Source organism: Leiobunum rupestre, chromosome 6, assembly GCF_980474605.1.
Source record: "Leiobunum rupestre chromosome 6, qqLeiRupe1.1.hap1, whole genome shotgun sequence".
Lineage (NCBI taxonomy): Eukaryota > Metazoa > Arthropoda > Arachnida > Opiliones > Sclerosomatidae > Leiobunum > Leiobunum rupestre.
The window spans coordinates 61,713,112-61,725,895 of NC_143389.1; the positions used below are offsets into that span (position 1 = coordinate 61,713,112).

At 41.0% G+C, this 12,784-nt stretch overlaps 1 protein-coding gene across 1 annotated transcript; it reads left to right on the plus strand.

Moving 5' to 3' along the window:
• The first annotated feature begins 9,661 nt into the window (after positions 1-9,661).
• LOC149942915 (uncharacterized) lies at positions 9,662-12,316 on the plus strand. Its single transcript, XM_090179540.1, has 3 exons — positions 9,662-10,312; positions 10,361-10,520; positions 10,812-12,316. Exons 1-3 carry the CDS (start codon positions 9,662-9,664, stop codon positions 12,314-12,316), a joined length of 2,316 nt encoding a protein of 771 aa, XP_090035666.1.
• The last annotated feature ends 468 nt before the right edge of the window (positions 12,317-12,784 follow it).

Sequence of the window (12,784 nt, forward strand, 5' to 3'; positions counted from 1 at the left end):
GCAGTGTGTGTCTCTCGACTACCATGGACCTTTGAGTGACGGGAGCTACTTACTTGTTGTGATAGATGAGTATTCTCGATTTCCGATCGTTGAACGAGTTTCATCAACGTCCTTTGCTGCTGCTCGTCCAATTCTACTTAAGACCTTCGCTACTTTCGGTATACCGGAAGTATGCAAAACCGATAACGACCCTCCCTACAATGGCCGTGAATTTACCTTATTTGCAAAGGAGCAAGGATTTCGACATTGGAAGGTCACACCTCGATGGCCGCAAGCCAATGGTATGGTTGAACGATTCATGAGGTCATTAGGTAAAGTTCTTCAAATATCTCGTGTGGAAGGTACTGACTGGAAGGACAACCTTCACACGTTTCTGTTGAACTATCGTTCAACTCCACACTCAACAACAGAAGTAGCACCAGCTGAATTGTTATTTGGTCAGGTGCTTCGTAATAAGATTCCACATGGACGTGCAGCTATGACCTCGCTTACTGACAACATTGTCCGTGAAAAAGATGCTACGAAAAAAGAGCAAGCTAAAATCTACACTGACAAAAACGTCGCGCTCAGTCATCGCAGTTGAAAGTTGGCGACTCTGTTCTTGTGAAACAAGAAAAACGCAATCAACTTACTACAAAATTTCACCCCAACCCAATGACCATAACTGATATAAAAGGGACAATGATCACCGCCAAGAACAGATTTTGGGAAATAACTCGCAATGTTTCTCATTTTAAACGGTTTTACGGTAACGTCTCCAGAGATAGCACCACTTCTGAAGACAATGACGATGACCTAGATCATTTAGTTCCCCTTGATAATGAAGATCATCAACACGATGTTTTAAGTTATTTAAAACGCAGTCAAAACGAGACACAACAAATACCCCCGATGAAGGTTCGGTATTTTGCATTTCTATTCTGGAATTGATACCTTCAACTATGGTATTGGCTTCCATCGCACTTGACGAGCCATCACAAAATAAATAGCTGAAAGGGGAATAATAATTAAAAAAACTCGCCCAATAACCTCTTGCTTTGATACTATCACGCATTTCCATAGGGTCAACCCTGAAATCTTCGTCTGATACGCAAATACGACGTTAACGCAAAAGCTGCGAGTACGGAATGACTCTGGTCGTGTTGTTAGGGTGGCTTGATTTCGGAAGTAGATAAAACCGGCAATCTGTAGGTTTTCGATGAATGCTTGTAGAAATATTGTTCTTCGTCACTGAAACTGTCATATGCAAGAAGGAGATCAAAGCGTCCATAACAACGAAGGCCCCGAGAAAAGAGTCAAGGCGTCACGGCTACAAAACGCAAACTGTAATAGATAATCTACGTAGCGACCATAGTAGTCCGGTATAGGGCCACTATAGCTTGAGAGGAAATGTTCCTGTGCCCAGTAATGGGCTTCAGTAGCAACAATATCTCTGATTTATTTACAGGAACTGTTCGTATTGTTTCGTCGGCTTTCAAGGCTGTACACTGTACAAGTGATTCGCGGGTTTTCACACCCTTTACACATTTGTTAGCCAAAAAATGCTTTGTAAACTTAAGAAGATGTTGGAGCCAAGCAAATGGATCTTCTGGTAAATTGAGCCTCCTCCTGAATAGAATCTATCTCCGAATCTTTCTTTTAAATGGACAAGAGTGTCTTCTTCATGGTGAATATCGAACGGCATTTTCTATGATATCTAGTATCGGGTTTTTCTTTTTCCAACAGAATTTTTTAAAGGTCCAGGATTGGTTCGTGTCGTCTTATCTTGCTGCACTTTTGAAATTGCAACGCATAAAAGACTGCCTCCAGCGTCGGCATAGCCTACCTTGCAATTTTAAAGCGGTCCAAAAAAATATTTTGCGATACGTTTTAGCTATAACTTTAAAATTTCTTAAAAGTCTACTAAATGTTTTACAGGGAGCATAGAAATGAAATTGAACAGCATGTTTTTCTACCTTTAGAAAATAACAAGATGTCAGGGACATATGGGTAGACACAAACCCCTAATGTGTTTGGAATGTCTTTAAAATAATAAACCAGACCAATGCCAAAAATGTGGGCCCCGAGTTTCCAACTCAATGTAGCGCTAGTGAGGTTTGGGCCGAACGGCTCAAAATTAAGACAGCGAGATTACGATATCGCGTATCATTTTCTTTTCTATCGGTATTCGTGTAAGGAACAGTGTGGGTGCGATTTCTGAGGCCCCGGCTGTCCAAATTTGGGATCTTGACAATCAGGGTCGGATATCACTCTTTGATTGATTATCATTTTCTTTTCTATCGGTATTCGTGTAAGGAACAGTGTGGGCGCGAATTCTGGGGCCCCGAGTGTCCAAATTTGAGATCTTGACAATCAGGGTCGGATATCACTCTTTGATTGATGTACCATTTTCTTTTCTATCCCAAACGCTTTCTTCCGGAGAGCGCAAAGGGAAGTGCCATAAAGAACTGGGCAGATGTCCTGAGGAATGTGACCTCCAAGCATTAGGTTGCATAATTTCGTAATCGATCTTAGCAAACAATCACCCGAGTCTGCTGAACCAGGGCCCGTGAGGTCCCCTAAATGTTGGGGCGTCAATGAATCCAGGCCGCCGGCAGAGCCTGCGGGGAAAGAAAGTAAAGCAGATCGGACTTAGGAGTTGGAAACAGTTAGGTGCGGCGTAGAAGACCAGGCAGCGTCGGCTTCAAAAGAGTAATCATTGTGGTCCAAACCGTATGGGTGTTTACTCGATAAAGTGGCCAGAGTAGCAGAGTCGAAGGGGGCAAAAGAGTCATCAGAGCAGACGACACGGACGGCGCCGGAAATATCACCGTCCGCAAGTTTGGCCTCGGCGAATTTACCGATGTTACGCTCTTTACGCTCCCATTTTTAAGCGTAGATGAGTTTCAATTCTTTTGAAGGAACTGAAACTCCTATCTGAAATTGTATTGGCAACGGGAATGAACAAAACCACATTAGAGTACTTGGCTAGGTCCGGAAATCCATTGCCCATCGTCATCAAATAATCAAAGCATTCTCTACTTTCCGTCGTGCATCTGATCACATTATGTCTTAGCCTTTTCTTTGGGTTTATTTTTCGTTTTCTTAAAGCTAAAGGTTCGCTGTTGCGATCCGGTACCGGCATAAAAACGGACTCTGTCAACTTTGAAGCTTCTTCCCAAATTGAAAAACCGTAGCTGAGCAAATTGCAACGGCTTCCGTTTAAACAACTTTCGAACTTTGTAAGTATTCCGACAGCGAATTTTTAACACCTAAAACTTTATCTAATGCATCAATAAAAATTAAGTAGTTACATTTCTGGGTCAGTCCATGTCAAATCGAGAGGTTGGGAGGCACTACCTCACCGATTTGTACATCAAATTTTGGTGCGTAAGTAGCCTGGAAATAATGACAATTTCCAAAATTTTGGCCCTCTATCGATAAAATTGGCCATTTTATGAACAATTGAAATTTTCCCACACCAAAGGCTCCGCCGACCCAAAAATCAACATTTTTGGCCATATCTTCCAGCGAAATACCTTTAAACTATCGCAAATTTGTTTTCTAGGTGAATTTTGAACAAGGAATCGTATTCTGCTTCACAAATTACCTGCAGATATTGGTTTGGAAGATATTAAAGTTTTCGGGGGGTCTAAGAAACCCCAAAAAAACGGAAATGACGTCACCTTCGATTTTTTTCATTTTTTTATTTTTTTTAGCTATTGACCAAAGAAGAACACATTTAATGTTTGAACAATGAGAAATATTTGGTTAAAAATGTATAAGAAAATTTCTAGTTCGAATTGAATTTTTGATTCTGTTGATAATAGAGATAATTTGTGAATGACCTTGAAAAAGGTGTTGAAGGTCATCAAAATTTACATTATCGCTGAGGCTTTTAAATGGTTAATCTGCGTTAAACGAGGTCGACGTGTACTCGATTGGTTTATTATTTTGCAATAAAATGGCACCTATACCCCGCGGGCTAGCGTCGACTTATATGGTACAGTGAGCTTTTGGGTCAAATCTGGTCAGAACTGGATCCGTGGTAAGTAAATTTTGGGACGGCGGAATATGACGTCAGAATTCGAGTCCCATTGAAAAATGGTATCTTTCCGTAGTAGGGCTCGTAAGGGGGCAGTTTCTTGTGAATGGTTTGGAATAAATTAAGCCTGAAAATTAACCATCTCAAGAAGGCGTTGTAATAATTTACGATCGTGAGTGGGTGGAATTTCGTCAATGGCCGTTGTCTTTCTGGGATCCGAGTGAATGCCCGTGGGCGAGATAACATGGCCCAAGTAACGGATTGTTGTACCGGCAATTGCTTTTTTGATGTGCTGAATTTTAAGTCATATTTTTAGCCATTAATAGGAAGTCATCTGTAGATATATTGAGATTAGGGAAGATATGGGGTGGGTACAAGGTGTACATGGCTTGCTGAAATATTTCGGAGGCAGTACATATGCCATAGGGAAGTCGTAGAAAGCGGTATCGCCCAAATTGTGTGTTGAAAGTGCATAGATATGAGCTAAGCTCGTCAAGTTCAATTTGTCAAAAGGCACTTTTGGCATCTAGTACCGTATAAAGAGTATACTCATGAAGAGTAGAGAAGAGGTCTTGGGCTGTTGGCATGGTTTACGGGACTCGGATAATAGCTTTGTTCGGGTCTCGTGGGTCTAAGCAGAGGCGTAAAGAACCATCGGATTTGACCACAGTGACCATTACATTTACCCAGTCTGTGGGTGCCGTAACAGGAGTAATGATTCCTTCAGCGCACATGCGTTGAAGTTCCTGATGAACATGGTCATGAAAAGCTTGAGGAATACGGTGGGCAGCAGTGATGACAGGAACAGCATTGGGCTTAGTTTTGATGGTATGTTGTCCGGGGAGCTTTCCTATACAGGGTCTTTTTTTTTGCTCGGAAAAGTGTTTTTTTTCAAAAACTATTTATAGTACCGATTTCAAATTTGGAAGGTCAATTCTCTATACCGGGGGACATCAGTTTGAGAAATTTGAGCGTTTTCGGTAATGTTTTTCACCAATTTTGAAAAATTATTTTTCGACCACTAGGTGCGAGATAAAAAATTTCAATTATAAAGTTGTAGGCCGTCATCGAAAACCCTTAAAAATTGTTCACTCGACGAAAAACAACTTATTTATCAGTGAAAATTCGAGCTTGAAAAATTTACAAGTTGGTGAAGCCAAATTACGATTGTTTGAAACGATAATTGAAAAGGGAACAAGTCTAATACAAACGTAGTAGAGTTTTCACACTTGAAAAAATGTACACGTTTGGTTTTTAAATGCAGATATTTTATTCACATAAATTTTTACAAAACATTTTCAATAATATCACCATTGGCTGCAACACAGGTTTGTGCGCGGACAATTAAGTTCTCAAACGCTTTCTCTGCCATTTCTGGTGTGACGTCTCGGCAAGCACTGATTATTCGTCTAATGAGTTCCTCCCTAGTTTCAATGGGCGTGGCGTATACCTTTGCTTTAACGAATCCCCAGAGAAAATAATCCAGCGGTGTTAGGTCAGGTGACCTTGCTGGCCAATGCACTGGACCATTTCTCCCTATCCACCTTTCAGGAAACTCGTTGTTGAGGTGCTCAGTTACTTGCCGGGAAAAATGCGGAGGGGCGCCATCTTGCTGAAACCACAACTGACCTCTTTCAGCCAATGGAAGGTCGTCGATTGCGTCACTCAGTTCGTTCTGTAGAAAATGTAAATACCTTTGGCCGTTGAGGTTCGTCGGCAGGAAAAAGGGACCAATCAAACGGTTTCCAACAAGTCCAACCCAAACATTGACCCGTTCAAATTGAACCTGGTGATGATATTCAAAACCCCAATGTGGGTTGATGTCAGACCAAAGATGGCTGTTTTGATGATTAAAGGGCCCATCTCTAGAAAATGACGCTTCGTCGGAGAACAAAACATGGCGCAAAAATTGTCTATCTTCTTGGACAGCATTTAGTAACAAGTTGCTAAATGCATAACGTCTTTGATGGTCTCCGTCAATTAGTCCTTGGTGGAGCGTAGCTCTGTATGGGTGATAGCGATTCTTACGAAGAATTTTCCACACACGATTTGCAGAACAACCCAAATCAGCAGCGGCGTTAGCGCAACTGTGACGAGGATATGCCACAAAGTACGCGAGTACATTGTTCTCGAAGTCTAAATCCGGTTGACCCAATCCGCGAAACCTAGGTTGCAAGTTACCAAATTGATTTAAATCGTGAATTGCTCGTCTTACTGTATTTACAGATGGTGCTCCATTTGGATGTCTTTCTGCGAAGATTTCAGTCACTCTTCTAAGGTTTTGCGCTGCTTCTCCATAGTAAATGGCAACTATCTCGGTACGCTCAGCTACTGAATAACTAGGCATTGTTCGAAATATTATCAAACACTGATAATAATCTCCCAAAGTTTTCCTTTAAATACCCAATGTATGTTTAGGATTGACCTATAGCCTCGTGTTTTTTAAATCCGGTCGTTTTTTTAACCAAAGTTTCAACTGGATTAGGTAATTCGGTTTCAATTATCGTTTCAAACAATCGTAATTTGGCTTCACCAACTTGTAAATTTTTCAAGCTCGAATTTTCACTGATAAATAAATTGTTTTTCGTCGAGTGAACAATTTTTAAGGGTTTTCGATGACGGCCTACAACTTTATAATAGAAATTTTTTATCTCGCACCTAGTGGTCGAAAAATAATTTTTCAAAATTGGTGAAAAACATTACCGAAAACGCTCAAATTTATCAAACTGATGTCCCCCGGTATAGAGAATTGACCTTCCAAATTTGAAATCGGTACTATAAATAGTTTTTGAAATAAAACACTTTTCCGAGCAAAAAAAAAGACCCTGTATATAGCATCAAAACAATCACGATATTCATTAAAAATTTGGTGAGCCGCGTCTGTGGTTGGTGTGGATGTTATCGGGAGATTGCGAGACATGGGGGGTGTGGCGGTGTGTAGTACATCCATTCGCGAGTCGGTCGTTGTAGACGGCGATGGAACACGAACAATGAACCTCAAGTCAACAGTGGCTTGCGCTCCCAAGATGAGGGTAGTGTTCTTAGGAGTAATATGGAAACTGCATGTGGCGGAACACGTGTCAGAGGAGCAGAATAACGTAATCATGCCCAGAATAGGAACGTGGTGGCCCGAATACGATAAAATACGACAAGTAGAAGGGCGTAGTGGTGGTTAAATCATAAGGGCATCATAAACATCCTTGGGAAGGATATTTACCTGCGAGCCAGTGTCAAGCTTAAAAGATATAGGAATGTTAGTTAGGTAAACAGTATCGTACCACTCATCAGAAACGCCAGAGGTGGTATGGGTAGAGTTGCAAGTTAATAGGGCTGGATACTGTTCAGATAAAGGGTGTCGATATTGTGGATAGGCAGACTGTTCCGAAGGGGAATGAGTTTCGTAATCATAGTAGTCCTCATCATGATAAGGTAGTGAGTCGAGATCAGTGTTTGCGTGGTCAAAATAATGCGGTTGAGAGAATAAGAAGTCGATGCAGAGATTAGTTCGTGAGTGTAGCGAGGATATGGTGAGCGACAGAGACCTGCCCAGTGTCCACGGCGATGACACCTGTAGCAACTGGACAACCGTGGGCCGTGTGTTGTGTGACACAGTTACGATATGATCCAGGAGTCGTGTGTTGACTCTGAGGGGTAGAGAAATGCTGGGTGGGAGGCTGAGATGGAACACGCGGGTGGCGAAAAGCAGGAGAATGAAAACCTCGAAATTGTTTACGCTAGCGAACGATTCCACTTTTATGTAGCGGGTACTCACTTCACAGTCCAAACAGACCATAAGCCACTGACTTCAGAACAATGTAACAATGAATGATCTCAGTAAATATATTTCATATTAGTGTTGTTAATTTTCCGGAAAAATAAAATACGGAAAAATTTCCAGAAAATCGGAAAAATAAAATATTGAAACATAAATTACTTTTTAAAGGTTTTTAATGTTTTTAACTTTTTATCGATATAAAATGTCTAATATCAGTAAACATACTAAAAAACATTATAGTGTTACATTGTTAATCAGTTTAAACTAGTCTAGAGGTTTAGTTTTACTTTTAGATTAGAAAAAATGAGGCAAAAATGCCGCTTTATTTAAATTTGCAAACAATATATTAGACTAATCATGGAATGAAAACTTTTTTTATTTTTTTCGGAAAAATACGGAAAATTTTCCGACTTACAACACTATTTCATATCAATCAGTTTTATTTAATCAGTACAATTAAACATCACAACAGGTCGTTCAGAAATTTATATTCAATTTACCATTAATGATAGCGTTTAGCTTTTCCTAAATTGTATTGATGTTTGGTTAATGTATTACTGTAATTGTTGTGATAGGATTGGAAATTTCTTGATTCCTATAAAACGTGAGATGTTTGTAACGAGTAAGAGCCAGAGAGGGGGAAATGCCATAAAACTTAACGAGCATGCTTCATGCTTGTAGAATGAGGAGGTTTCGGGTTCGGAGTTAAAAGGGTCTAAAAAATAAACAATTAGTGCACGAATAGAGAAGAGATCGCTATCTACTTTTATGCGTTTTGGCTTCCAGCCGGGTTCTCAATCTCGTTCGCTCTTTTTCGCACCTTTTTGTTGTTGTTCATATTGTTACTAGAAAATAACATGGGCTTTCTCGGAAAATTAGTCACTTCTAGGAGTGGTTGCGAAAAGTAAAACTCAAAAGGAGAAGTTGTCCCAGATGTGATTTGGTCGAGTGTAAGAACGGTGGTGTTAAGACAGAGTTTCAGTTGAGAATAAAAAATATCGTTTGCTCTCTCACAAAGACTTTATTTATTTGACCTACAAATCCGTAACACCATGCTACCAAAACCTCGCGATCTGGGAAGTAATAAGCTGAAAATATTCCCCTAGTCCGCTTTTGGGTTGCTTAAGAAGATAGACATCCCGTTCCACGGTGTATGTTAAAAATCGAAATCTGTATTAACCAAATTGACTTAAGACTTTCACGTTTATTTTAATTTTGTATATATGTATTTTTTCTTTGCTTGTATTATTGATGTAAATTTCCAAAGTGTATGATTATTGTGAAACTCCTTTTTAGAATCCTTTTTGTAATTGTATCTTTTCGCTGTCAATCAGCATTAGTGGTGGAGGCAGTAAGGAGCCATTTCGGGGCTCGCCCGTGAAACGTTTGGGTTTTTTCCAGCGAGAATGCTGGTCCTTTTTCGTTGCACGCTCTTTGGAAATTTTCCAGCATTCCGGGAGGGATTAAACCGAGTCCCATCGGAGGCTTCCTCGCGCCTCTAGAGCCCAAAAAAGGGCAGAAATGTTTTACCGTTGAACTCGTGCGGTCAGGCAATGTGCGCCGACCAAATGTATAACGTGGTGGCCAATGTGCGGTCAAAGTAAATAAAACTTTAAATTGTTAAATTTTAAATCAAGTGCGTTCCAGTTTATTTTTCTATAAGCGAGCTCTTACGTGCTAGGTCCCGGAACTTTTACGTGCTAAAGTTAATTTTAGTGTTTCAGTCCGCTAGATTAACTAATCTAGATAACATCAGCTCTCCCAAAGCTATTTCGCGCTATTAAATTGAACATTTTTTGGTGCCGAAACCCGGGAAAACTCGCGATATATTAAAGACTGGACAGTTAGTGAGATATTGAAAAATGGCACAATTTTTGGAAAAACAACGGAAGTCCATACGGGGTGGTGTCACTCGAATCTGCAACCTCATTGAAGACGAGCTTCAAAAGTCAGCGGTAATTTCTGAGCAAAGTATGAGTGATTATGTCGAGCAATTGAACGCGAAAGAGAAAAAATTGGATGAACTGGATAACAAAATCCTGGTCAGTAAAACGACCGAAGATGAACAGGACGAGGAGCTGGAGAAAATGGAAGAATACAGCGACTCGTTGGTAGTTTGGCGTGGCCGAGCGCAAAGGTGGCTAAACGAGAAGAATATTCCGCTAAGCGTTCCTCTACTACAAGGAGCCAACAACAGACAACCGGGATCCCAACATTCCGGAGCCAGTGATCAGGATACCATCATTACACCACCAGCAGCAGTTGTCCGACTTCCAAAACTGGAGATCAAAAGGTTCGACGGTCATTTAGACAGATGGCAAGCATTTTGGACTCAGTTTGAAGGAGCGATCCACAACAATCACCAATTATCCAATATTGATAAGTTCAATTACCTAAAATCTTATTTAAAGGGAACGGCCGAAACAGCCATAGAAGGGTTAACATTAACGGCTGAGAATTACGAGTTAGCTGTAGGCATTTTGAAAAGTCGTTTTGGTCGTGAAGACCTACAGGTTAGAGCAAGATTAAATAATTTTTTGAAATTAACTCCGGTTACTAAGTCTTCGAACGTAGCCGGATTAAGACAGTTGCATGACACGTGCCAAATTGAAGTTAGGGGTTTGACTTCTCAAGGTCATATGACGGATAATTACGGGGAATTATTAGCCCATATTGTGGGAGGCCTGCTGCCATTGGATTTAATAGAACAATATACTCGAGGTAACGACGGAAGTCAACCTTTTAGAATAGTGGGGTTACTGACCTTTTTAAATAGCGAAATCCAATGCCGCGAACGAGCCTTAGCCGTTCATAGAGCAGGCCCCTAACAACCAAAAGGCAATAGTATTCAAGAAAAACCTATTGTTAAAAGTGTCGAGAATGTTAGTAAAGGTTTACCTCGTAAACCATTTTCGGCAGCCGCTCTTCATACGGGCGTGCAAAGTAATCAGAATAATTTTAGAAATTGTGTTTTTTGTAACAGTGCCGAACACCCGTTCTATAATTGTACAGGTGTTCCACTCCCAGATAAAAGAGCCATTGCTAGTCAGAAACGGTTGTGCTTTCTCTGTCTCAGGACAGGGCACGCCGCCTTCCAATGTAGGGGTAGAATCCAAAACTGTAGAACTTGTAGGCGCAAACACCACCAAGTAGTATGCGATCAAGGTCTAGAAAAATTAGGAAACGAAACTAAGTCAGGGCAGTGCGATACTGCACCAGTGCAGAACAATCCGATTAAAGTGCAATATGGTGCTCAAAATTCCGTAACCCTAGCCACAGGTTCAGCTAACTCCGGCGTAATCCTTTTGCAAACAGCGCGAGCCGACATAAGTGATAGGTCAGGGAACAACGTCAGAGTAAGATGCATCTTAGACGGGGCTAGCCATCGTAGTTTTGTTAAAGAGGATTTGTCCCGTAAGTTACAGTTACAGGTTGTCGGTAGCGAGATTATGAACCTTTTTCCCTTAGAAAGTGAGGTCCCAATCAGATCCACCCGTAAAAAGGTCAAAGTCTCACTGAAAAATGTAAACACGGGGGACCAGGTAGATATTATAGCTCTAGAAACTCCTTCTATCAACGGGGCAGTTTTCGCAGTGCCAGGAGAAAGGGTGAAATCGGAAATGAGAGACAGGAATTTAGAACTGTCAGATTTAGTAGGCCACACAAGTGAGGAGGTGAGCCTTCCTATCGATGTTTTAATCGGGGCAGATTATTTCTGGCGAGTAGCGAAGGGACAATTTGAGAGACTGTCTCCAGATCTAATGGCCATAAACACAGTTTTGGTTTGGACAGTGCAAGGGAGGTCGGTAGGAGAAGGGTCATCTGCAGGGGTCAATTCAGTAGCTGTTAACCACGTAGCGGATCAATCCGAGGAAAAATTAGTGTCAGATCAATTGAGCGCTTTTTGGAACTTAGAATCGTTAGGCATACAGGATGGCGGTGAAACTGAAACTAATCAGTTCGAAGCCACTTTGAGCGATTTCGAGAAAAATGTGAATTTGAAAGAAGGGCGCTACGAGGTGGCGTTACCTTGGAAACCCAACCGTGAGCAAATGGGAGATAATTTAGAGGTGGCCAAGAGGCGAACAATTAATTTGTTGCGAAAATTAGAATCAAAACCGCCAGAGATGTTGAAATATGACGAGATCATACGAGAGCAAATTAGATCAGGGATAGTGGAAAAGGTTGATGATCAAGAAAATAGTGTTAAGCCCAACCAGTGTTATTACTTCCCTCACAGAGGTGTCATTCGAGAAGGTAGTGAAACTACAGCCCTTAGAATCGTTTATGACGGGTCCGCTTCCGCGAAAGGTTTTCTTTCCCTTAATAATTGTTTAGAGGTGGGACCTAATTTCCTGCCTTTAGTTTTTAAAATGTTGGCGCGCTTTCGAAAACACCGAATAGCGTACACCGGCGACGTGGAAAAGGCCTTCCACCAAATTAGCGTAGTAGAGAGAGATAGGGATGCCTTACGATTTTTTTGTATTAAAAGTTTAGCGGGAACAGATAGAAATTAATTAGTGGTTTATAGGTTTAGGCGGGTTCCGTTCGGTTGTACGGCCAGCCCATTCCTGTTAGCCGCCACTATAAAATATCACGCCAAACAATACGTAGACAGATAATGTTCGGTTGTACACATCGTAATTTTGTATAGTACATGTACCTATATTCGTTTTCAAATGTTTATATAGCGCACGCGCGCGTGAAAGTGAGTTTTTGGTTGCTGTTAAAAAAGGTGTTATTTTGCGCGTGTAAAAATAAATTAACGGCCAGTTCTGTTTTGAAATAAGAGGAAAAAGGTTTACCGGTTTTTATGTCGGAAAAGTTCGCGTCTTTTATTTCGCTGTTCACGACATTTTTTGGTCCGTCGAGCCGGATACATTCGTCAACTTGATTATGTTCCTCAACTAATCATCGAATCGGCTATCTTTCCGTGAGAGACAGTGAAAATTAGCGTGGATTCTCCGTTGGAAACCGTTTAAACC